This window comes from Centropristis striata, chromosome 10 (genome assembly GCF_030273125.1).
Source record: "Centropristis striata isolate RG_2023a ecotype Rhode Island chromosome 10, C.striata_1.0, whole genome shotgun sequence".
Taxonomy (NCBI): domain Eukaryota; kingdom Metazoa; phylum Chordata; class Actinopteri; order Perciformes; family Serranidae; genus Centropristis; species Centropristis striata.
The window spans coordinates 84,755-111,463 of record NC_081526.1 but is presented as its reverse complement, the minus strand read 5'-3'; the positions used below and the strand labels follow the sequence as shown (position 1 = coordinate 111,463).

At 43.2% G+C, this 26,709-nt stretch overlaps 1 protein-coding gene across 3 annotated transcripts in view; it reads right to left on the bottom strand.

Annotated features, from left to right (window-relative positions):
• ranbp2 (RAN binding protein 2) overlaps window positions 1–26,239 on the bottom strand; it is a 40,062-nt gene extending 13,823 nt beyond the window's left edge. Inside the window, exons 1-21 of one of the 3 annotated variants that reach the window (XM_059342525.1) lie at window positions 26,050–26,239; window positions 23,517–23,584; window positions 23,326–23,419; window positions 22,815–22,832; window positions 21,061–21,213; window positions 20,699–20,929; window positions 20,464–20,606; window positions 19,631–19,826; window positions 17,494–17,634; window positions 16,347–16,506; window positions 14,051–14,232; window positions 13,002–13,192; window positions 11,798–11,921; window positions 8,487–8,648; window positions 7,433–7,570; window positions 6,392–6,523; window positions 6,085–6,315; window positions 5,869–5,952; window positions 5,512–5,653; window positions 5,304–5,398; window positions 669–5,133 (exon numbers count right to left, since the gene is read on the bottom strand). In XM_059342525.1, coding sequence (XP_059198508.1) covers window positions 669–5,133; window positions 5,304–5,398; window positions 5,512–5,653; window positions 5,869–5,952; window positions 6,085–6,315; window positions 6,392–6,523; window positions 7,433–7,570; window positions 8,487–8,648; window positions 11,798–11,921; window positions 13,002–13,192; window positions 14,051–14,232; window positions 16,347–16,506; window positions 17,494–17,634; window positions 19,631–19,826; window positions 20,464–20,606; window positions 20,699–20,929; window positions 21,061–21,213; window positions 22,815–22,832; window positions 23,326–23,419; window positions 23,517–23,584; window positions 26,050–26,121 — 7,222 coding nt within the window. In that variant the 5' untranslated portion in view covers window positions 26,122–26,239. Of the gene's footprint in view, window positions 1–668; window positions 5,134–5,303; window positions 5,399–5,511; window positions 5,654–5,868; window positions 5,953–6,084; window positions 6,316–6,391; window positions 6,524–7,432; window positions 7,571–8,486; window positions 8,649–11,797; window positions 11,922–13,001; window positions 13,193–14,050; window positions 14,233–16,346; window positions 16,507–17,493; window positions 17,635–19,630; window positions 19,827–20,463; window positions 20,607–20,698; window positions 20,930–21,060; window positions 21,214–22,722; window positions 22,744–22,814; window positions 22,833–23,307; window positions 23,420–23,516; window positions 23,585–26,049 lie in introns of those variants that run through there. The other 2 variants (XM_059342524.1, XM_059342526.1) reach the window with 2 other exon arrangements.
• Window positions 26,240–26,709: the final 470 nt, after the last annotated feature.

Below are 26,709 nucleotides of genomic sequence, written 5' to 3'. Positions count from 1 at the left end.
AGAACATGCTCACTATTTTAGCTTGCTGTCAGACATCCCAATCTACGTTAATAAGGAGAGAACTGAAGGTGTTATCTGTGCTCTCAACAACTTCATTGAAAAAATCATCAATTTTACCTTGTGGAACTGCCCTGATTAGTTAGTTTATTTGTGTTATGGCGCATAAAAGCAGTACTTGCTGTCTGCCAGCAAGGTAAAGCCGGAAAAACATTCTAAATATAGCTTACACCTTAAATGATTTAATTAGGTGAAATAATACATTTTGCTGCCGTCCGTCCACAGCAGTACAATGCTTAGCTCCCGTACTCCAGGCTGCTTCTTCAAAGCATTCAGACCACCACTGACTGTAGTAGTACACTGACTACAGATAAATACCTCATAAAAATCCAATTAAAAACATATCTGACTTATCCCCAATATAATAAAACAATGTATAGAAAGTGGCAATGGAAAAATCACGGATTTTGATGAAATTTCTGTCCTAGAAAATTTTGAGAGGGTCTATGCTGGGTCAACTAAAGAGATGATGGAGCAATGAGATGCAGATGAAACAAGACAGTGGAGTAAAACTCAAATGAACAAAATCAGTCAGAATATTCATTCAAAAACACATCAGAAAATCATACAGATATTGCACGTAAAAAATCTATACTTTTGTTTTTTCTTACCTTTTTCTGGGATTCTGAATGCAGGTGCTGCAGGTGAAGCCTCGGCAGGACGTCCTGAATCTTTGGCCTTCAAACCAGATGCAGACTCCTCCGTCTCAGAGTGAAATTTAATAGAGCCAAAAATCTTCTGCAGACTTTGAGTGCCAAAGACAAACTTCGGGGGTGAGACCACTGTCTTTGAGGGGTTGGCTGGACTTGGAGACCCAGCTGCACATGGCTGACTATCAGGGGGAAGCTCTGTACGTTCCTTTGTGGTCTCTTCTAGAACAGCGATGGCTGCCTTCCCACACACAGCTGGAACAGTCTGTTCAGATGCTGCAGGTCCACTGTCTTGAGGTGTGGAAACCCTGGGTGTCACTTGGGTCATGAGTTCCTCTTTTTCTTGGGCAATCTTGGCATCTTCAAATACCTGTTTGAAAGCGTTTGCAGTTTCCTGCAGCTTAAATCTCACAGCCAACTGCTCAATTTGACCCTCTCCTACTTCAGAAAAGTCTAAGGCACTCCAGACCCAGGCCTTCTCCGCACCCTTCATAGGTTCCAGCTTCATGGCTACTGTGATCCTGTGGTTGGCACAGATCTTAAGGACCTGGTCTCTCCTCATTATTAATCTCACTCGTTTGGTGTCATAATTCTGCAAGACCTTGAGGTCTCCGATACCCCTCTCCTTCCACTGACCCAGTTCCTTATCGTAGCGATACAGTTTGGCCCTGTGACTGAAGACCACCTGCTCATTTTCCTCTCCTGTTGAGACGTCCACCAGATCAGGCAAGGGGACCACAGGTTCAAAGTACTGGCCATCCCTCTCCTCATCCTGGGTCACATCCTGCTCATCGTCAGTACCCACTGAGGCTCTGCTCTGGTTGAGCTTAGCCGGAGACTTGGAGGGGCTGATCCCAGGTTGGAAGCTGAAGTTGAATCCGCCTGTGGATTCTCCAAAGCGGAAAAGGTTTTTTCTCAGGGGGCTGCTGGCAAGAGGAGAGGCATAGACTGAGGAGTCTGCTGTATCCTCTAAAGCCTCTTCTCTAAGATCGTAGTTATCCCACTCCAAGGTGGGGCCGGTGGTTTCACCATGAGGCTTGATTACAAGGTTTGAAACATTGCTGGAGGTTGTGATGTCTCCCTGGCCGTCATCATCTTTGATCTTCGTTTTCTCGTCTGTCAAAAAGGATTTCAGGTCTTTCAAACCAGACTTCATTTCCTCTGCTTTCTTGATGAGGTGTGCCGTTCTGCCCGTGTCAACAAGCTTGTGGGGAGTTTGTAGGGGGATGTCCAAAAGAAGTCTCTGACACTCTTCAAATTTCTCCTTGAACTCCTCAGCAAGCTCTGGGGTTTTAAACTTAGCAGCCAGCTGTTCAAGTTTAGCATCTCCATCAGAGAAGTCGTTGGCCATCCACATCCATGCTTTGTCTGAGCCTGCCAGGGGCTTCAGATTCATGGTGGTGGTGATCCAGTGGTTGGCGCACACCTTCAGAACTTGTTCTCTTCTCATCAGAACCCTTAGCCTGCCGTTATCATTGTTTTTCAGGAATTTTAGGACTCCTACACCACGTTCTTTCCACTGACTGGTGTCCAAGTCAAATCTGAACAGTTTGACACGCTGAGAATAAAGAACTTGTTCATCCTCCTCCCCCGTCACCAGGTCCACCCTATCAGGCATCTGTACCACTGGTTCAAACTGAATGTCGTCATTTTCCTCCGTTTTATACATGTCGTCGTCCTCCAGCTCATTCGTGGGATCTGCCTTGGTGGGGGTTGAGAACAACTGCTGACCAGCCCCAGAGAAACCTTTAAAATCGGGGTCACTCTGGCCAAACTGGAAGTCTCCTCCAGAGGATTGTGCCAACTCTGCAAAACCGAATGAACTGGTTTTTCCAGCAATTAATGGATTTTGATCTTGCTCCACTTGGCTCTCTGAGGGCACAGGCCCATCTTCTTTCTCTTTGTGTTTTTCAGCTATGCTTTTCAAAAAACTAGAGGCTGACCCTGATGGAGGTGTTTGATTATCAGTTGAGGGAGTTTCTTTTGCAGAGTCCTGGATGCCAAACTTGAAGCCATCAGATGAAAAGGGCATTGAGAAAGAGAAGCCTGAAGCGCTTGTGCTACCAGATCCAGACGGAGGAGCTTCAAACTTAAAAGAAGCAGCTGAGCTTTTTTCTTTGTTTTGACCAAACTGAAAAGTGCTGTCAGTTGCAAAAGGCATTGTAAAACCAGTTCCAGCAGGCTGGCTTGATGAACTATTGCTTCCAAATTTAAAGCTGAACGTGGAGGCTGAGGGAGCAGTGCTGGTGGTGCTTTTAGCATTTGGATTTGGGGTCTGACAGGCTGCACACTTATCAGCAGAGGATTCGTTTCTCACCAGACAAACGTCACAATCCCATTCCCCAGTCTTCTTGGCAAACATGGCTTCTATAGAAGACGCAGCATGTGGTGCACTGCAGGAAACGCATTTAGAAGCAGATGCCTCATTTCTGACTAGGCAGGTGTCGCAGTCCCACTGCCCATCCTTCTTTTCAAAAGCAGCCCCAAATCCTGGCATCGCTGGCAGAATCGGTGTTACTGGAGGCGCCTCTGTTGATTTAGCAGCAGGATTGGGGGTTTTACAGGCGACGCAACTGTCCTTAGAGGCTTCATTTCTTACTGCGCACACATCACAGTCCCACTGCCCTGGCTTCTTGCTGAACTGGGCACCAAACCCAGAGCCAAGAGCAGATATAGAGGAACTATCTGGTTCATCTGCAGCTGGTGCCGTTTGTGCTGTCACACTAGTTTTCGGTGTGGCTTTGACAGTTTTACAAGAAACACAACAGTCTGCAGATGCCTCATTTCTTACTTCGCAGCAATCACAGTCCCACTGCCCTGGCTTTTTGCCAAACTGAGCTGCAAAGCCAGAACCAAACCCGCTGGTTGCTGTGTCAGCAGGTTTTGAGGAGCTGGTACCAAATGTAAATGAGGAGGGTATAGACGCTCCAAAAGCACCAAATCCAGAAAATGGAGAGGCAGAACTGCTGGGTTTTGATGAATCAGTCCCAAATTTGAAAGTGAAGGGACTGGCTTTGGTGTCACCAGCAGCCTGAGTGTCTGGCTTGGAGGAAGCATTGGGATTGGCAGTCTGACAAGCGGCACATCGCATGTCCGTGGGTTTATTTCTTACATAGCAGATAGTGCATTCCCACTCCCCATCTTTAAGTGCAAACATGGCTGCCAGTGATTCGGAACCTTTTGAGCTTTCCTCTTTCTTCTGTGGTTGATCATGCTTTTCTGCTGATTTGAGAACAATTTTTTGGGCTTCCTCAAACTTAGCTTTGAAAAGCGATGCCTCATCTGCCGTTTTGAAGCGGATGGCCAGCTGTTCAGGCTTAGGTTCTTCATCAGCATAATCGATGGCATTCCACACCCATGATTTGTCAGAGCCAGCATTCGGTTTCAGGAGCATTTCAGCATTGATGTAATGGTTTGCACAGATCTTAAGGACCTGTTCCCTTCTCATAAGGAGACGGACCTTCCCTTTGGCGCTGTGTTTTAGGATTTTAACGCTGCCAATGCCCCGCTCCTTCCACTCTTTAGTGTCTACATCAAATCGAAACAGTTTTGCCCTGTTGCAAAACATTTCTTCCTCTTCCTCCTCGCCCGTTTTGACATCTACTTTATCTGGAAGTGGTACAATGGGTTCAAAATGAGGACCATCTTCATCCTCGTCAACATGAGTGCTGTCATTGTCGCTCTCTGCTGCTCTTTCCTCTTCTGCTGTCGACGTGGCAACCCCAAATGCTGGCTTGGGAACATCTCCAAATTTAAACGGCTGCTCCGCATTTCCGAAAAGGCTCGTGCCTGTGCTCTGTGCAGAGTCAGTAAACGAGAAGCCAGTAACATTTTTGCCGAAGGTGAAGATGCCAGATTGGCTGGGGGGCTGCTCCTGAGCTGAAGGCTTTTCTGCAGCATCTGTTTTTGAGGGAATGTCTGACGTGAGAAGACCAAGCAGACTTTCACTGGGCTTGGACTGAGAAGGCGGGAAAGTGAAATCTCCATCGTTGGATTTAAAGTTGGAGTTGAATTTAAAAGCAGCTGAAGGCGTTGACTGGGCAACTGCCCCTGCTCCAAAAGAAGGCACTTTGGGGACTTCAGCAGGTGCCTGCTGGCTGAAGGAGAGCTTCCCAAAGTCCATGGGCTTCCCCTCAATGCCCTTTGGAGGCTGGACAGGGACTACTGTTGGCTTTGTGAAGTAGCCAGGTTCAGGCAGGGGAGGGTTAGTGGTTTGTGGGGTTACACTCTGCCCATAATATTCCTCACTATATGGGGAAAGAAGGCTCGTGGCTTGTGATTCAAACCGCAGAGGGGCACCAAAGACCTGTTCTTGAGGAGGGTAAATGCAGGCTGGGGCTGTCTGCAATGGTGGAGTATGAGTGGGTGGCTGGTAGGCATACATATGCTGCTGAGGTGGCATACGGTTCATACCATACATTGGGCCCTGTGTAGACAGGGAGAGAGAAAAAAATCACCTCATTTAATATTCCATAAACAAGTTTGTCCTAAGAATGACTTTGCATTTCAAAATAAAGCTTCTCATCATTAAAAAAATGCATTTGTGTCTTACTGGCAGAAATGGGCATATAAACTATAAACTATAACCATATTTACCTTAGTGGGGGTCACATTTGCTGCTGTGCGCAGGAGATACTGAGAGTTATAAGCTGGAGACTGGTTGTAGTACACAGACGGGGTTGTGGTAGCAACTTAACAAAAGAAAGAGAGAAATATATAAAGTTAATTTAACATTTTTTTTTCCGTTGAGTACTAACATGGACTATAAATTGAGACATGCTTTGATTCTATATAGTGTGCTGACCGGTTAGTGGGGCCCCATGGTAGGACTGGACTGGGGTAAAAGGCTCCTGGAGGCCCTCGGCTCCATAGCTCTCCCCGTACATCTTGTGGTGAGGGGAGCCTGCATTCCCTGAAGAGTTGTGTCTCAGATCATGAACCTCATTCTGCAAAACAAGAAGCATGATGAGAAGTGACTCAATTTGACAGGATATTAAACTCATACTAGGTAGAATCATCACGCAAGTAAATTCATATTTACCCAGATTCTCTTTTAAACTTCAGTTCTCACTCACTAATGTATTCCTTCTAAGTGGAATCAGTGTGAAATGGTGTGGAATGAAAATAAAAACGAAAAACGTGCTTAATCTCTAATCCTGACCTTGAGAGCTTCAACCTGCTGACACAGCATCTGAAGGAGACTTTTCTGGTCCTCCACCCAGTGAGGTGGTGTCTTGGGAGAAATCTGAACAACAGGAGAAAGAACATACGTGTTGTGAATCAATATCTCCGTAAAAAACACAAGGAAAAAAAAATATATAGATGACATAAAATACGCTGATGATGTTGTGAAAGAGAACCAATAAGCTGAACCTACCAGGTGCCTTTTGGAAGGAGAGATGATGCTTTTGTTAGGGGAGGGACTGGAGAATTTGATGTGGGATATGGTGGCAGAGGTTTCTGTGGGGTGAGCAGGGCTGGAGTGGGTTGGTCCTCTTCGACCCTCCTCCTCTTTCTCTTCCTCTTCATCCATGGCCTCCCCACTCTCACCCAGCTGCTGGTTCACATCATTCAGGAGGTCCACAACTTCCTCCATGGAGACAGGCAGCTGGGACACAAGTGTAATAAATGGTTACACTGCTGCAGAGTTGTTCAACGAACATGTACAAGCAAACAGGACTTACCTTCTCAATGTCGTCTGCATTAGCATTGTAGATCTTAGACAGGTAGGTTCTAAACTTTCTCAGAAAAGTGATGCATCGGTCTTGGGTTTCTTCAACCCCATTGCTGGCCTCCTCTGATAGCCGCTGGTAGATCTGTCAAGAAAACGTTATAGAAAACAAAAAAATAAAAAGGCAGGTTGAGCTGCCAGAAGCACCAACATTCATATCAGGCATGAACCAACTATAAAACACACATCAGCTGGCTGATCCGAGTGAATTTAAACATTTCCAGACTAAAAGTGTGCAAGAAAACCCACGCAAATCCTACATTATGTTGCCTTAAAAACCAAGTGCTACAGGACCATCTCAACACATTAGAATATGATGGAAAAGTCCATTTCAGTAGTTCAAGTCAACCAAGTATTGAGTCATATAGACGACAGACTGTTCAGAGGAAACATTTACATATTTAACATACTTTGTATTGGTCTTATATGACATTTTTTGGGACACTGAATTTTATGTCTTCATTAAATGTAAGCCATAATCATTATAATTAGAAGAAATTAAATAAATGAAGACATGAAATGTTTCATTCTGTGTGTACTGGATCTATATAATGTGTTATTTCACCTTTTTGAACTGAATTACTGACATAAATAACCCTAAGCCTAAGCATTGTTGAATTCAAATGTATAGTCCAGGGGTCGGCAACTTTTTTGGACAAAAGAGCCACTGGTGGCAGAAAAAAGGGAAAAAACGTCAGAATGGAGCCGCAAATCGTATTTTAAGCCTTACAATGACGATAAAACAGCCTACTAAGACTCGCTAGGGAAATTTAAAACTAAACTTGTAGTTAGAAAAAATGTAGAGGTTAAGGTGCCGTGCAGTAGACATTTTGTAAGCTATGACGTACATTTAAGTTGACTAAAAAGTTTTTTTAAAAGTGATTCAATGCCGTTTATATGCTGCACATTTTTAAAATTGAATACTAATTGCTTTGGGTCTACACCAATGTTAAATACAAATTCACATTGTCAAAGCGGAACTCATCCCAGTTACCTGTGCCAACTGCCAGATGGACGACATGTTATTGATGGTTTCCAAGGAAGCAATGGCCTCTTCTGTTTTGCCTTCAATGTCAAGAAGAACTGCATAGGCGATCTTGGCTTCGTCTTCATAACCCTTCACAGCAGAAGTCTGCAAAGCCACATGCACATATACAACTTGTTAGCCGATCTGGTGCAGCGTGAAACTGTCATTTGGCAAATTCTCCATAAACATTCACTGACACCCGTGTAACAAACACTTTAAATCTTCTAGAATCTCCCATATTCAGCTTTATGCTTCACCTTAACTCATTAAATCCCTAAGAGACGTATACTCAACACCTGGTGTGGTGGCCATGTGACTGTGACAGGAAGTGACTCTAACATGTAGCTGTGACTGGAAACAGAAATGTGAAAAAGTAGCTAATTTGAAGAAGCTTTTATTTTTTATTCCGAGGCTAAGTTTAAACCCATTTAACAATTCTAATCTATTAATGTCCTGTATTGCATTTAACTTGTTCTGACCAGATTTCCTGAAGAAATTAAAGTCACAATTATGATATATGTTATGGAGATGCAAACAAAAAGGCAAATGGTTATTTTATTTTATTTATTGATTTATTCTTATTTTGTTACTTAAAAACAAATATGAAAAACAATTAGTTGTTAAACAGCACTATTAATTTCACAATTTTGATAAATGTTGTGGAGATGCAGAGAAAAAGGCAAATTTGTGTTTCTGTAAGCAGAAAAGGTGTCTAGTTAATTGATTTTATAAATAAGAAATACCATAAAGATAAATACCATAAACGCCCAATGTATCGTATATGTCACGTCACGGATCGTTGACATTTAGGGGTAAATTTTTTTTAAAACATGATAAATGTGTTCTATGTGGTCCACTTGGTCTGTTGTGTATCTCCATAATTTTCCTTTAAGGATAACTGGCTCTGGGTTCTTATGGATTAAGACTAACCGACTTCAGGGTGAACAGAAAGAAAGTCCACCCATCACCTATTCATATCCAGAATTTCATATAATAAAAGAACAAACACAACAGTGTTTACCTGAACATCTTTAGAAGGAAAGTGTATGAAGAGGGGCTCCAGTGGTTCTGGTATACTGCGTCTGTTTCTGATCTTTTCCAACAGTGGAAGCACAACATTCCAGTAATGGACACTGCGGCCGACGTACTCCTTCTGGTCGTAGTAGGAGTTCACTCCATCGCCCTGAGGTATTAACAAGAAGAGGTTGAGCATCAAGGAGAGAAGGTCAGCCTGCCACTAGGGCTGCACAATTAATCCAGTTTTAATAGTGATCACGATTTTGGCCGCCACGATTAAATTAACCTGATCGTCTGTGTTATTTCCATTTTAAAATGCGGTTCTCCTGCATATCCAATCAACACTTTCTACACCAGTAGTCCTCCAACCACCAGGGGGCGGGGCCGTGTTTCTCCCCTGAAAAAATCCTGGTTGCTGATTGGATAGAACGCTAAGCAGGATGTGATGTAGCACTGGACGCCACAACAACATGCGACATTTGTAAAAGCTGGAGAAGCAGTGTTGCCAACTTAGCGACTTTGTTGCTATATTTAGAGACTTTTCAGACCCCCTTAGAGACTATTTTTCAAAAAAGCGACTGGAGACAAATCCAGCAACTTTTTCTGGTGTTATTGGAGACTTTTGGAGACTCGTTCTTACTCTTCTTAACGAGCTGCGGGGGCCGGAGGCTCTTCTTAACGAGCTGCGGGGGCCGGAGGCTCTTCTTAACGAGCTGCGGGGGCCAGCGGCTCTTAAACAAGAGTAAGAACGAGTCGAGGCAGCACAGTCCTCCTGCAGCAGTCTCTCCCAGCTGCAGAGCCGGAGGGGATGTTAACCCCTTAGCGTCCAGTCTGCAAATCGCTAACAGTTAGCTCTGTAGCAGTACAGCGTGTATGTGCTAACAGGCTAACAGTTAGCTATGTAGTAGTACAGTGTGTATGTGCTAACAGGCTAACAGTTAGCTCTGTAGCAGTACAGTGTGTAAGTGCTAACAGGCTAACAGATAGCTCTGTAGCAGTACAGTGTGTATGTGGTGCTGCTGCTGCAGGAGGTGTTAGCTTAGCGATCTCTGTTTGTTTACAACAAACACCAGACACTAAAAACATAAAAAAGATCAAGATAAAAAAGACACTGTTTGTTTGAAAGTAGTGCAATAAAAATACAGATGTTTTCCCTAACATGATAAATAATCGTGATTAATAATCGTGATTACAATATATATTTTTTTTTTAAGATTTTTTTTGGCCATTTTTCATGCTTTATTGAAAGTGATAGATTGAAAGGGGGTGACAGAGGGGAGGACATGCAGCAAAGGGAGCCCAGGCGGGACTTGAACCCCGCTCCGCCGCGGCGAGGACTCAGCCTTGAGGGTAAGCGCTCCACCAGTGTGAGCCACCGGGACGCCCCGTGATTACAATATTGATCAAAACAATCGTGATTATCATTTTGGCCATAATCGTGCAGCCCTACCTGCCACATTAGCTTAATGCAGAACAATAACAAGGTAGAAAAAAACCACATCAAGATAAAAAAAACCTTTAGATTTATAAGTGTTAGAAAATGTATGTTGTTTTAAGAGTCAATTTATTATTTTAAGTGTTCAACATGCTTATTTCTAGATTTAATAATCTTAATTTAATAAATCTTGTCAAGGTAAATTATCTGTCCATGCAGCAAGATCATTTCCCTCAGATTTACTGTTTGATCTGGTTTTAGACCTTTAGATTTACTGTTTGATCTGGTTTTAGACCTTTAGATTTACTGTTTGATCTGGTTTTTAGACCTTTAGATTTACTGTTTGATCTGGTTTTAGACCTTTAGATTTACTGTTGTATCTGGTTTTTAGACCTTTAGATTTACTGTTGTATCTGGTTTTTAGACTAAACACCTTCGTTGCAGTGTGCTTGGACATCTTGATCCCATCCAACAGTTGTAGCTCAGTGACAGAGAGCAGCAGGTGGACGGCAGCGATCTGGCAGGTGCTGAGTTATCTCAGGGAGATTTTTCTGGCCGTGCTGCGTGTCTCTGTGTGCACGACTGCCACCCACAACTGTTCTGGACTCCTTTAGCTGATCCTCTTGGTAACGTTTGAAACGTTGATATTTATGTATTCATAGTGATGTTTCTGCAGCACATACCGCTGTCCATCTCTACATCTTGTTGTTCATTATGCAGAACACTGCAAAAAACATGAAGCTTACCAAGTATTTTCTTCTTCTATCTAGCAATAGTATCTTAATTATATGGTTTTGAGTATAATTTACCTACTGACCATAGCTTTATGTGCTTATTTAATTATTAGTATTATTATTATGTGCTTATGTAATTATCTTATTGTGTAAAGACTTGTTTTTAGGATTGACATTGTGAGCTTTTTCATGCTTTTCAATCTATTCAACTGTTGAATATGGTGAGTTTTTACCTAAAATATTGGCTCCAGTTGAGAGTTTTAGTTGCAGGTAGTTTGAATATTTCAAAAGCATTTTCTATCACCAAAACGTGCTCGTTTCAAGTATTTCTGGCTTATTTTAATGTTACTACAGTCTGGCTTTTCAAGCCACAATTGCTCAAAATAAGTATATTTGGATTTATTTCAAGACATCATTGTTTTCCTAGTTTCTAGATATTTTTTACTTATTTAAAGAATTCTTACAAAGAAACATTTACTTACTGCACTGGCAGATAATTTGACTTGTTTCAAGCATGTTTTTGCTTAATTCTATTTATTTATTTCTTATTTTTTTGTCAGTTGGTTTTTGCAGTGTAGCTCTGACACTGCATGAAGGCAAAGCATGAACATGCAAGAACTTTTGATAATAAAACATCAGTTTAAGTTAGAAAGTAGAGTGTATTAACCGTCTGGAGTCCAGGAAAGCGCCGGAGCACGGCATTTTAATGTAATATTTTGTGTTTACTGTTTTTTTGTGTTCTTTGTAATTTCTTTGTGTGTTTTTTGTAAAAATATTTAATGTTTTTGATGTGTTTTGTATGTCTTCTTTGTAATGTTGTGTGTGTTTTTTGTAATTTTGTGTATGTTTTTTGTATTTTTTTTTGTTCAAAATGTTGATCCAGTAAGTCAAAATGAAAAAAAAAATCAGGTCATATAGGTAAGTTGTGCTGAAAACAGGTTTTTAAAGTTGTTTATGCAGGCAGAATGAAAAGGAGTTCAAAACCAACAAAATAGCCCCAAACTCCAACACACAGAGTCAAGCAGCTGTATCAATCTGTAACTCCTTCTGCTAGTAAAGGTTGAGATGCAAAGATAAACACATCCTGTCTTTGGTCTAGCTGGACCCTCAGACTGTGTGTGTGTGTGTGTGTGTGTGTGTGTGTACCGTCTGGCTGAGACACTGGGCCCAGTGGATGACCAGCGCTGGTTGGAGTCCGTGTTTCTCTCCGGCTCTCAGAGTGTTTAGTCCATGCTGCACAATCATCCTGAGTTTGGCCGACATGCCGGGGCTGCAGAGACATGAACCAGAAGACTCAACACTCGCTCACAGAAAGTGTGTAAAAAGTTGTCTGTACGGTTTTATTAACCCATTCAGGCCTAAAACGGCTGGAAAAAAAGCCTGTAAAACCTCGGTGATTTTTAAATAAGCCCCTAAAAGTTTTTCTGTAAACTCAACAGAAGTGTCAACTCTTCCTACTAAATAATAGATTTTTCAGCCTCTGTAGCAGATAGAAAATAAATTCAACAAGTATTTTTTAGAGTTTATACCTGTGGTTTTCATGAGAATTTGAGTTTATTTGTCCAAACCTTCAATAAAGTTTTTTTAAAAATCAACGTGATGCATTGAGACACTCCCACATGTATTCTGATGCATTTCATTGGCCAAGAGACCGAAAATAGGTAGAAAAAACTACAAATACTACAAAACCACGTATCCGCTTTAATGGTAGAATAACGCAACAGCGCCCCCGGTTTTAATGGTAGAAATGTGGTAATGCTTTCCCGCCTTAAATGGGTTAAACAAACTTCGTTAATCTAATAACTCCCACCGTATAGGGAGGTCTTAACTGATGAAACAGCTGATTACCGTCTTTACACGTGTTCATTTAGCATTAGCATAACAGTTTTACATGCTATGCTTATTAGCACATGGATAGCAACCGTGCCGTTCGCCAGCTAATCAACCGAAACGACACAAATGTAAACAAAATCACAACATTAATGACACGGACATTTAATCAACTGTACAATCCACAAACATCAACATATTTAAGGGCTTCAACACAAGTTGTAATCAGTTTTTATACATATCTCTTAACTGGCCAGCTCAGCTTCACCAGTCAAAAACAACGGCAGTAATACAAAAGATCTGTCTAAAAACACAGCGTGGGGACTGCCACCACCAGAGGGCGCTAGAACAACTATAAATGTTATGTAATAAACTTCACACATTGTCTATATAAAACTAAATGAGACAACTTCCTGTCACTTGATCCAATCTTATCGATGAGACGTAAACAACGCTGACCAGTTAATCATTTTAACAGCTTGTATTTTAGGAAACATACTGCATTTTTGTTTAAACTCACACTGCTCGTTTATGAATGAGGCTGTAGATGGCGTCCCACCACTCCCTCTGCCTGTCGGTGGTGAGGAGGCGCAGCAGAGGGAGAGGGAGGCAGCGAGGCTCGTACAGCTGCTGCTGGTTCACTCCGCTGCCGATCTTAGCCGTCTCCTGCAGCTGGCAGTGGCTGCAGAACACCACGCCGTACAGAAACACCTGCAGGGACACAACAACATTTAGTTTAAATGTTCAATGTTACAAACTGAGCAGCAAAACTGACATTTATCAGGAAGTGTCTCACTGGTGGACGACGCCAAACTATCTGCACCAGATTGTTTCTTTGCATATGAACAGATTCATGAGAAAGTCAAGCAAATAAACAACGGAGTCATCAGGTTCTCAGATTGCATTTCAGCCATAAATGTTGCCACTTTTTACCTGCAAGCAACCAAAGACCTCAGACATGACTGGTCAGCACTTCTCAGACAAATACGGATGTTTAATTATAACCTAGAGACGTTGTTTATATGCTGTTGTTAGACGATGGAAGGATTTATTGCTTGTGAACGGATCAGATGATCAGGAATTTGAAATTAAATCACAATACTGGTGAAAAAAAATTGCAATTAGATTATTTTCCCAAATTGTTCAGCCTGACTTCTGGGCGCCTTCATATTCAGCAAGCTGATATCCTTTTAAAGATATTACTTTACAACTAACTTGTCCTCACGTTTACACACACACACACACACACACATTGATTGACCCCTGTATAGATATTTTGCTAAACAGGGACAATTATTGTATTAAAAAAAAAATCTTGAAAACCTTACTCTTACTGGTAAACACAAGATTAATGAGGCGAGTCTCAAAAAAAGACCAAATCCCTAAATGATACGTTACATACTTTGTATGTGTGTGTATTTTAATGGTATGAAGACATTTCCAGGTTATTTACACCCTAAAATGCATCATTACATTTTCTTTCATACATTCTATAACAATGCTGAATACTGGACATGACAAAATGCTGCAGATCCTCCTGTAGAGCTTCATCCTGTGTACTACACCTACCTCCAGGTCCAGCAGGCAGATGGACTCTGGTGCGTTGGTGTCCAGCTTGGAGGTTTCCAGAGTGAGTCGAGGGAAGAGCTGCTGCAGCCAGTCCCTCATGGCGGGTCTCTGGGCCAGGAGGGTCCACTGCAGACCCAACCAGCTCAGATGCTGCAGGTCCCCAGCATGCAGCAGGACCGAGCCTGCAGGAGGCAGTTATATAATACTCTGTTCATTCTACGTACTCAATACAATACTAACATATCCAAAGCACCACAGAGAAACATGTGCAATAGACATTTAATATATTTAAAAAACACAAAGTAGGGTTAGGGCAATATTTACAACCTCTGATGATCCTTGCACATGGGAGCAAAGCATAGAGTAGCTGTACTGAGACCATGAAGTAAACAAAGACAGGCTTTACCTTGTGGTTAAATTGGGCAAACTAGTTATTTACTGAATTACTAGAAAATATTCTATACCACGACATGTATTGGTATTGAGATATGAAATTACCACATCAGGCTAAAAGATTTTGGCCCTAGGAACCCGTTTACAAAGACTTGATGTATATGGGCTTTCACTAAACGGCAAGGAGTTGGAAATGACATTAGACATTAGAGAGGGCGGGGCCTGAGACTGTAGAGAGGGCGTGGCCTGAGACTGTAGAGAGGGCGTGGCCTGAGACTTTAGAGGGCGTGGCCTGAGACTTTAGAGGGCGTGGCCTGAGACTTTAGAGGGCGTGGCCTGAGACTTTAGAGAGAGCGTGGCCTGAGACTTTAGAGAGGGCGTGGCCTGAGACATTAGAGAGGACGTGGCCTGAGACTTTAGAGAGGGCGTGGCCTGAGACTTTAGAGAGGACGTGGCCTGAGACTGTAGAGAGGGCGTGGCCTGAGACTTTAGAGAGAGCGTGGCCTGAGACTTTAGAGAGGGCGTGGCCTGAGACATTAGAGAGGACGTGGCCTGAGACTTTAGAGAGGGCGTGGCCTTTATAGAGGGCGTGGCCTGAGACTTTAGAGAGGGCGTGGCCTGAGACTTTAGAGAGGGCGTGGCCTGAGACTTTAGAGAGGGCGTGGCCTGAGACATTAGAGAGGACGTGGCCAGAGACTTTAGAGAGGGCGTGGCCTGAGACTTTAGAGAGAGCGTGGCCTGAGACTTTAGAGAGGGCGTGGCCTGAGACATTAGAGAGGACGTGGCCTGAGACTTTAGAGAGGGCGTGGCCTTTATAGAGGGCGTGGCCTGAGACTTTAGAGAGGGCGTGGCCTGAGACTTTAGAGAGGGCGTGGCCTGAGACTTTAGAGAGGGCGTGGCCTGAGACATTAGAGAGGGCGTGGCCTGAGACTTTAGAGAGGGCGTGGCCTGAGACTTTAGAGAGGGCGTGGCCTGAGACCGTAGAGAGGGCGTGGCCTTAGACTTTAGAGAGGGCGTGGCCTGAGACTTTAGAGAGGGCGTGGCCTGAGACTTTAGAGAGGGCGTGGCCAGAGACTTTAGAGAGGGCGTGGCCAGAGACTTTAGAGAGGGCGTGGCCAGAGACTTTAGAGAGGGCGTGGCCAGAGACTTTAGAGAGGGCGTGGCCAGGGCCTTTAGAGAGGGCGTGGCCTTTAGAGAGGGCGTGGCCTTTAGAGAGGGCGTGGCCTGAGACTATAGAGAGGGCGTGGCCTGAGACTTTAGAGAGGGCGTGGCCTGAGACTTTAGAGAGGGCGTGGCCTTTAGAGAGGACGTGGCCTGAGACTTTAGAGAGGGCGTGGCCTTTAGAGAGGACGTGGCCTGAGACTTTAGAGAGGGCGTGGCCTTTAGAGAGGGCGTGGCCTGAGACTTTAGAGAGGGCGTGGCCAGAGACTTTAGAGAGGGCGTGGCCTTTAGAGAGGACGTGGCCTGAGACTTTAGAGAGGGCGTGGCCTTTAGAGAGGACGTGGCCAGAGACTTTAGAGAGGGCGTGGCCTTTAGAGAGGGCGTGGCCTGAGACTTTAGAGAGGGCGTGGCCAGAGACTTTAGAGAGGGCGTGGCCAGAGACTTTAGAGAGGGCGTGGCCAGAGACTTTAGAGAGGGCGTGGCCTGAGACTTTAGAGAGGGCGTGGCCAGAGACTTTAGAGAGGGCGTGGCCTGAGACTTTAGAGAGGGCATGGCCAGAGACTTTAGAGAGGGCGTGGCCAGAGACTTTAGAGAGGGCGTGGCCAGAGACTTTCCCTGCAGCCACTCTTCCCCCTAAAGGAAACACGGCTACTGATCTCATAAGTGGCCTCTGAACTCCAAATGAAGGAAATCCGTGGTAGCGATGGAGAACTTTAATCCATGCAGACTACTGGTTTCTTACCTGCATCCCATTTGGCGAGTTGATTTGGCTCTGGAGCCGTGGTGTTAATGGAACGAATGTCATCATTGGCAATAAAGGAGGATCCAGCTGAGGCCTGAGGTCCAAACAGGAGCTCAAACAGAGAGTCCTGACCACGAGGGTTTCCAAACGCCTCCACCACCTACAGACAAAACATACAGTTATGGAGGTTTAAAAACATATCAATGAACCGTCAGTTTATCGGTGCAGAAATAAGCCATTCAGCATTAGACAGTGAAGACAAAGCAACAGAGCATCGGTCATGGTTGTGACAGTTGTTTGCACCTACAACTCCCGGCCCGGGAGAGAATAATTCTGCATGCAATTTAAATAAATTAAAAAATCTAATAATAAATAAATAAATCCAAAATGATTTCACAGGAAATAATGACAACATGAAAGAGAAGCGCAGAAGAAGAAAAGGTAAATAGTAGGAGAAGAAGAAGAAGCTGATGATGTCGCTCTCCAAATGTAAGAGAAAAGTGGATGACGAACACAGACAATTCCAAGAAAGATTGACATTACAGTATTTTTTTTCGAGTTCGGTGGAAATGCCATCTGTCTAATATGTAAAGAGAAACTTGCCGTTCTTAAGGATTATAATCTCAAGCGACATTACACGACTAAACACGGAGAACAGTAGGAGAAACACAGCAGAGAAGACAGGAAAAGGCGAGCCGAGCAGCTACAAAGAGTTCTGTTATCCCACAAAGAACTTTTCCACAAAGCTGGGAAGTTATTTAAGGTAAACTGTTAAAATGTGAATAATGTATGAACAGAAGTGCTGTCAATTAGTTCATGAAAGGTTTTGATTAGTTATTTAACAATGAGGCCAAAAACATTTGCACTTACTGTGAATTTAATAGTTTTGTAATATTATCATACAATATTTGAAAATAAATCCTGTTTTCAGGAAAAGTTATGATTTCTTTTTGAAACTCGAACACTGAAGTGGCCCCCCACTGAGATGGCAGCGGCCCCCAGCTTGAGGCCCCTGACCTACAGCATAAAATATCAATTCCAAGCCATATTTAATAAATTAAAATAAATCCAATCATTTTATTCCATTTCCCTTCAGTGGTGTCCTCTTCCATCCTGCTGAAACAGACGATAACATTCAGTGACTGACCTCTCTGATCAACGTGGACGAGTCGTTGCTCAGGTTGAGCAACATGTGGCCGGCCTGACTCTGTCTGTCGTTGGCCAGCAGCTCCAGCAGCTGTGGAGCCGACTGATCGCGTTTAGTCACTTTGGGCTTCGGTCTGGGCGTCTGGTGGAAGGAAAAACACAACACACTATATTCAAAAGTTCCTGCACTGCAAAAAACATGAAGCTTACCAAGTATTTTCTTCTTCTATCTACCAATAGTATCTTAATTATCTTGTTCTACTGACCATAGCTTTACGTGCTGATTGAGAACATGTTTTTTTGTCTTATATAGTTAGTTAGTTAGTTGGTTGGTGGAGGGTTAATGCACTCTAAGGTGGTTGGTGGAGGGTTAATGCACTCTAAGGTGGTTGGTGGAGGGTTAATGCACTCTAAGGTGGTTGGTGGAGGGTTAATGCACTCTAAGGTGGTTGGTGGAGGGTTAATGGACTCTAAGGTGGTTGGAGGAGGGTTAAAGGACTCTAAGGTGGTTGGAGGAGGGTTAATGGACTCTAAGGTGGTTGGAGGAGGGTTAAAGGACTCTAAGGTGGTTGGAGGAGGGTTAATGGACTCTAAGGTGGTTGGAGGAGGGTTAAAGGACTCTAAGGTGGTTGGAGGAGGGTTAATGGACTCTAAGGTGGTTGGTGGAGGGTTAATGCACTCTAAGGTGGTTGGAGGAGGGTTAAAGGACTCTAAGGTGGTTGGAGGAGGGTTAATGGACTCTAAGGTGGTTGGAGGAGGGTTAAAGGACTCTAAGGTGGTTGGAGGAGGGTTAATGGACTCTAAGGTGGTTGGTGGAGGGTTAATGCACTCTAAGGTGGTTGGTGGAGGGTTAATGGACTCTAAGGTGGTTGGTGGAGGGTTAATGCACTCTAAGGTGGTTGGTGGAGGGTTAATGCACTCTAAGGTGGTTGGTGGAGGGTTAATGCACTCTAAGGTGGTTGGTGGAGGGTTAATGCACTCTAAGGTGGTTGGTGGAGGGTTAATGGACTCTAAGGTGGTTGGAGGAGGGTTAAAGGACTCTAAGGTGGTTGGAGGAGGGTTAATGGACTCTAAGGTGGTTGGAGGAGGGTTAAAGGACTCTAAGGTGGTTGGAGGAGGGTTAATGGACTCTAAGGTGGTTGGAGGAGGGTTAAAGGACTCTAAGGTGGTTGGAGGAGGGTTAATGGACTCTAAGGTGGTTGGTGGAGGGTTAATGCACTCTAAGGTGGTTGGAGGAGGGTTAAAGGACTCTAAGGTGGTTGGAGGAGGGTTAATGGACTCTAAGGTGGTTGGAGGAGGGTTAAAGGACTCTAAGGTGGTTGGAGGAGGGTTAATGGACTCTAAGGTGGTTGGTGGAGGGTTAATGCACTCTAAGGTGGTTGGTGGAGGGTTAATGGACTCTAAGGTGGTTGGTGGAGGGTTAATGCACTCTAAGGTGGTTGGTGGAGGGTTAATGGACTCTAAGGTGGTTGGTGGAGGGTTAAAGGACTCTAAGGTGGTTGGTGGAGGGTTAATGCACTCTAAGGTGGTTGGAGGAGGGTTAATGCACTCTAAGGTGGTTGGAGGAGGGTTAATGGACTCTAAGGTGGTTGGTGGAGGGTTAAAGGACTCTAAGGTGGTTGGTGGAGGGTTAATGGACTCTAAGGTGGTTGGAGGAGGGTTAATGCACTCTAAGGTGGTTGGTGGAGGGTTAATGGACTCTAAGGTGGTTGGAGGAGGGTTAAAGGACTCTAAGGTGGTTGGTGGAGGGTTAATGGACTCTAAGGTGGTTGGTGGAGGGTTAATGCACTCTAAGGTGGTTGGTGGAGGGTTAATGGACTCTAAGGTGGTTGGTGGAGGGTTAATGGACTCTAAGGTGGTTGGTGGAGGGTTAATGCACTCTAAGGTGGTTGGTGGAGGGTTAATGGACTCTAAGGTGGTTGGTGGAGGGTTAATGCACTCTAAGGTGGTTGGTGGAGGGTTAATGGACTCTAAGGTGGTTGGTGGAGGGTTAATGGACTCTAAGGTGGTTGGTGGAGGGTTAATGGACTCTAAGGTGGTTGGTGGAGGGTTAATGGACTCTAAGGTGGTTGGTGGAGGGTTAATGGACTCTAAGGTGGTTGGAGGAGGGTTAATGGACTCTAAGGTGGTTGGTGTACCTGGTAGGCCAGCAGGTAGCAGAGAGCAGCCAGGTCGATGACGGCCCTCCAGGTGTGCTGGTGGTCCTGAGCCAGCTTCAGCAGCAGAGTGGCAGCATGCAGGTAGAGGTGACCTCTCATCTCCACAAACACCTCACACAGGTCGTCACTATGGCGACCAGCAACGCTGCTCAGTGTCTGCATAGCCTGGTCAAAACTACACACAAACACACACAGTTTAACCCATTTAGGCCTAAAACGGCAATAAGCATGTTGAACACTTAAAATAATAAATTAACTCTTAAAACCAGACAAATTAAAGCTGCCAGCAGTGATGAACTGGCCCGAGCAGAGTGACCTGATGATTATTTGGTTCTTACCAAGATAAAAAAAAACTTTAGATTTAGAAGTGTTAATTTCTTATTTTAAGTGTTCAACATGCTTATTTCTAGATTTAATAATCTTAATTTAATACATCTTGTCAAGGTAAATTATCTGTCCATGCAGCAAGATCATTTCCCTCAGATTTACTGTTTGATCTGGTTTTAAACACAGATTTACTGTTTGATCTGGTTTTTAAACACAGATTTACTGTTTGATCTGGTTTTTAAAGACAGATTTACTGTTTGATCTGGTTTTTCACCTTTTTTGCAGTGTGCAAAGTGTGCTCCAAAGGAAAGTAGATAATGGAAAATAGTTTCTGCAACTGTTTCAGAGTTCAGAGTGTTGTCTTCTCTAAGTGCAACAGAATAGTCACCAGGATGTAGAAATACAGCATAAATACACAAAGAAGCTGAGGATGGTGTGAAATGATGAGTGAAGTGTAGACGTGAGGGTGAATGGTGAGTACGGACCCTGTGAGAGCCTGGAGGCTGGGCTGCATGTTGCTCTCAGACAGAGAGATCCTCAGCAGGCTGCAGTGAGCCAACAGCAGCTCTCTCTGGAGACGCCGACACATCTTCTCATTACTGGAGACGCTGGGCTGAGACAGATACTCCTGGAACCAGCACCACGTCAGTTAGACAGGTTAGACATGATATGAAACAGAACAGAAGACAGAAGGTATCCTGGTCACTAGCTCCACGCTACCTTCAGTGTGTGGACCACCACTGTGTACCAGTCCAGGCTGCTGGTCAGGACGCCTCTCTTCTCAGCAGCCAGACAGTGTTTAACAGCTTCATCCAGCCGTCCGTCCTGACAGAAGAGCTGAACCAGCTTCACGTTGACGTGGGCGTCTGCTGGTCTGGCTGCCAGCTCGGCCTGCAGCAGGTCGAACAGCCGGTTCCACCCCGGCTGACCCTGCCGACTCAACAAGCGTTCCTGCAGAGAGGAGCACACATCAGCCTTCTCCAAGACATTCTCACTGGAGTTATCAACAGAAACCTGTTGGCTGACATGTGGGAGTCAGCAGGTCACTGACGGTGGATACACCAGGAGGAAAGGAGCCTCACCTTCAGGTTGAAGACTGCAGGGTTTCCTGGCAGCAGCTTGGCAGCTTTCTCCACCCAGAACTCTGCTCTGCTGTCACATTCCTGCTTACCGACCAGGAGCTCAGCCACCTTCAGGACCAGGTCCCTCTGGGCCGGGTTCAGGTCCACCGACCGCTGGAACACACAGAGCAGTTCATACAAGACTGGAATAAAAAATAAATAATAATAAAACTAAATAAAGCCTAATGAAGTGATGGAATAACCACGATGATTTTATTACGTTTATCTGTTTGATTTTACGGTTTTATATATAGCATCATTTTAGATGTATACACTTATTATTTATTGCTGGTTGTTATATGGAAATGTTTTTTTTGTTGATTTGTTGTTTAAATGTGCTATACAAATAAAGTGGATTGGATTGGTTGGATCTCTCTGAAGCAACTGAAGTAATCCCAACATGGTCATAGTTTGCTCTGCCAAATGTTTGATCCTTAAAACTGGACTCCTCCTCCTCCTCCTCCTCCTCCTCCTCCTCCTCCTCCTCCTCCTCCTCCTCCGTGATAAATAAATCTGTTGTTTTAGATGTAATGCTGGTGGAGCAGCCTGAATACAGTCACACGAGGGAAACAAACTCTACAAACCAGTTTAGGACCACGTTGATAGATTTGTTATGTTCAACTGACTTGATTACAGTCAACATTACTTCTGATATTCTTTTCAGAGCATGCATACAGTAGCCTTTATTGTTATCAGCTGTATTTAATAACAAGGTAATGTAAGTTAAAACTGTCCCTGCCAGTTGTGTTAAACTTTGCCGAGACTTTATAATTCTCTCACAGCTCATCAGTGCTTTTAGGAAATATTAATTCTTGAATGTGGAAGTAAACCTAAAGCTCAACAACAAAAAGCCAAGGGACATTTAATGCTCACTTTGATGGATTACCTACTGCATCTTAAACCAAATGTATGTTTGAAACTTTCACATTTTACATATTTAAAACCAGGTGGACGGATGAAAAACTGTCAGACAGATTTTCTATGTAAAACATTCAGAAGAATGTGTGTAACTTCCAGGTATTAATAACATCCCAAAGTACCGGTTTGGTTGGTTCACCAATGATGAGGACTGGTTCCAAAGAGACACTTTGTCTTTTCAAACATCTCTTCATATTAGTTCATTGCTGTCATTTACTTTCTTCAGTTCTGTGCACGTCTATACACTCAAAGTTTTTCTTGGCTAAATATAGACAGGGCCACATCTGTGCTGACGTACCGTCCTGATAGGGAGAATGTGTATATATATATATATATATATATATAAAAATACACATACAGTGGCTTGCAAAAGTATTCTTCCCCCTTGGATGTTTCACCGTTTTGTTGCTTTTACACATGAAATCATGGTCGATATAATTTGGCCTTTTTAAAAAGAATTTGCAAAAAACCCTCTTTAACATCAAAGTGAAAACAGATTTCTACAAAATAGTATCAATTAATTAAAAATATATAAGGTAAAATAAGTGATTGCATAAGTATTCGCCCCCTTTAAAGTAACTGAACTAATTCAACAAAGTTATAAACACCCTTTAGTCTGATCTGCCTTCATGTTATCTATCTATCTATCTATCTATCTATCTACAATCTATAAATAATCTATATATAATCTTGTGTTGTTCCTACCTTGTAGCATCCTACGGCCTTGTTGACGTCTCCCTCTTTAATAATATGTATATAAACTATATAATCTATATATAATCTTGTGTTGCTCCTACCTTGTAGCATCCTACGGCCTTGTTGACGTCTCCCTCTTTAATAATATGTATATAAACTATATAATCTATATATAATCTATATATAATCTTGTGTTGCTCCTACCTTGTAGCATCCTACGGCCTTGTTGACGTCTCCCTCTTTAATAATATGTATATAAACTATATAATCTATATATAATCTATATATAATCTTGTGTTGTTCCTACCTTGTAGCATCCTACGGCCTTGTTGACGTCTCCCTCTTTAATAATCTGTATATAAACTATATAATCTATATATAATCTTGTGTTGTTCCTACCTTGTAGCATCCTACGGCCTTGTTGACGTCTCCCTCTTTAATAATCTGTATATAAACTATATAATCTATATATAATCTTGTGTTGCTCCTACCTTGTAGCATCCTACGGCCTTGTTGACGTCTCCCTCTTTAATAATCTGTATATAAACTATATAATCTATATATAATCTATATATAATCTTGTGTGGTTCCTACCTTATAACACCCTACGGCCTTGTTGACGTCTCCCTCCTTCTCGTAGAGCTGTCCCAGGAACTTGTGTGCTTTGGGATCTCTCTCCTGGACTTTGAGATACTCTGATACATGTCTAGGAAAAGCAGAAAAAGGAAAGATTATAATTATTAGAATAAGATTATAATGGAGACCACATCCAATCGATCAATAATAGAGAAGCTTGTGCTTACCTTTTTGCAAGTTCATATTCTTTTGCCTCGAAGTACAATTTAGCGAATAAAAACCCCTTGACTGGCTTCTGTTGGAAGAAAATAATCAGTATTATACAATAATGTTGTCGATCTGTTAACTAGCAGTCAAACGGTCATTTCATGAAGAGTTAAAAGTTTATTGATAAAACGCCTTAACTCTTGTGTACTCCTAAAAAAGTAAATGGCCCCCCATGGACCCCCGTTCACACACATTCATACTGGTGTTAGAGGCTACCAGGGCACACTGGTGCCACCTGCCACCAGTGGGAATTCATTCACACACCGATGAACGCAGCATCAGGAGCAATAATCGTTCAGTATCTTGCTCAAGGAAACTTCAACATGTAGGCTGCCATGGTCGGGGATCGAACCACCAACCCTCCGATCAGAAGACGACCGTTTTGGTATGTTGACCTCTTCTACTCTTCTTATTAGGGCCACGGGGCCATCGCACCCAGCACTATTGTTATACTGTGGATTTTTTCTTCGTCCTCTTCTGGACACAATTTCGCCCCGGTACATATTTTTCAGGACTTAAGACTTTACTCGCGAAAAACTGCGCAAAATTTTGCATTGAAGTGAATGGGACGGCTGAAAAAAAAAAGAGCGACAAAGAACAATAATTGTAGATTTTTAAACGTCTACTTCTCCGGCATAATTTCACCTAGAGACTCCATTTAAACTTTAAACAGTAGACACAAGTCTTGTGTATCGGTGTATTAATCCACGTTTCGATAGGTCATATAGTTTTTTATCAATCCCTGTTCAATGGCCATGATCATTTTTGGAGAAATTCTGAGATTTTAATGGGTGTGTATTGCACGGAATGTGTGTAGAGGGAGAGAAAAAACTGTCAAATAGTAAACTAGAAAACTGCGCTCCAGGCCGCAAATTCCACTCTACAGAAATAATTTATACATAGAAACGTAGGAAAATTAGTCTTCTCCCTCACAATCCTCTGGTAAAGCTGTCAGAGTTATAGTTTGGGCGTAGGACGCACAGATGATCCACCAACACCACCAACAGCCTCATTGGCTCCCATATTAAAAACACAGGAAGATTTATGAAAAAGGGAGATGGAACAGTTTTTTAGATCGCTCTAACAAAGCTATTTCTTCATTTTTCTTCACAAACATAATCACAAACATAAACATAAAAACATATGAAGACGTTCAGGAAGAACTCAGGACGCTCAAAGTGAAGTCGGATCAATGATAGGTATTATGGTTTTGCCAAAAGTGCTTTGTGGGACGAAATTATGTCCGGAAGAGGAAAAAGAAAAAATCCACAGTATAACAATAGTGCTCGGAGCTATTGCCGTAGGGGCCAGTGCTCCTGTGGCCCTAATAAAGACTTATTATTATCTATCATATCTGTATGTATACAGATATGATAGATAATAATAAGTCTTTTATATCTATCCATTATATTATCCATCTATTTAATATGTCTGTGGTGTGAACCATCTGTCTAGACTCTTTGCATAAGATTCAAATAGTCTCCTGAAGCTCTTCTGATACACTTATAAATGTTACGTTGTTTTGTAGTTTATAGTGATCCAATAACCTGGACTACATATATGATAAATATTAATAATCTTAATTTGCACATTCCTGGACACCTTGCACAGCTCCTCCCTCATTTACATAACATATTTATTTACATATCATATCTGTTGATATTGTTTCTACGGCTTATACTTTACAAGAGGTTTTATATGTTGACCTCTTCTACTCTTCTTATTTTCTATCTATGCTGCTGTTTTTGAGTAGCTTCCTCAATCTCTATTTATATTTTAGTGCTTTGTTGTTATGCAGGAATTCTCCACAGCAAGTTCTATGTATGTGAAAACCACCAATAAACAATAAATAACAATAAAAGTTATCCTGATGGGAATATTTTGTCCCTTTTATTCAGAACCGCAAAAGTTTCAGGTAATGTTCAGAACCATAAAGTTCTCCATGTAACAGTTAAAGATGATCATATCAGCAGTTAAACAGAGAAATGTTGCAGCTGCTGACAGGAGGAGACATGTTGCTGTTCCCGGGAAATGAAACTTACTCTCTGCTGCTAGCTAGCTGCTAGCTAGCTGCTAATGCTAACTAGCTGCTAGCTGTCTGTCCCAGCCATGCCGCGCATTAATAACGAGCATTAATAAAGAGTCTGGAGGCTCCTGGTGCCGGTTATCTGCTCCCGGCTGTTAGCCGGGGACAGCTAGCCCCCGGTAGCCTGGAGGAGCAGCTAGCCCCCGGTAGCCCGGAGGAGCAGGTAAACCTCTCCGGTTAACCGTCTCCGGAGTCCACACTGCCCGGTTACCTGGTTACCGGTCTCCTCACACATGATACCGGCTAGCAGGCTAACTAGCTGCTAACAGGCTAACTGACCTCCTTTAGTGAGGGCTAATAGCAGCTAGCATGTTAACTAGCCTAGCTGCTAACAGGCTAATTCTCCTATTTGAGGGACGAGAGGAGCTAGCATGCTACCTAGCCTAGCTGCTAACAGGCTAACTCACCTCTTTGAGGGACGGAGAGGAGCTCTGGACGGAGGAGACGTAGCGGTCCACCTCCACCTTGCTCCGCCGCATGACTCCGCCTGCTGACTCCGGTAGATGGTGGAGCAGAGACTAGATGATAAACATTAATATCTGCTCTCTGTCCCGGCTGATACCTCCCTGGTGGTGCTGTTCTCATAGATCTCTATGCGTGTAACTGCGCACGCTCATTACCGCCGTCAAACGGCTCAGAGTCACGTGGCTCACTTGAATCCAGCTCCTGGACCAATGAGAAGCGAGGATCCAGTGTGACGCACGATGACGCATTTTATTTTGAAGGAGAGGAGGCAGACAGATATCATAAAAAAATATAATATAAAAATATAATATAATATAATATAAATATAATATAATATATGAATATATGAGGCTCTGCTGTCAACCACAGAACATATATATATATATAACATATAATGTTCTCCCCGTGTCAGCGTGGGTTCTCTCCAAGTTCTCCGGCTTCCTCCCACAGTCCAAAAACATGCACCTAGATTTAATTGGAGACTCTAAATTGCCCGTAGGAGTGAATGAGGGCGTGGTTGTCTGAGACCTGTCCAGGGTGGACCCGCCTCTCGCCCCCGTGACCTGAGGATCAGCTGTTAGCGATGAATGAATGCACACTGG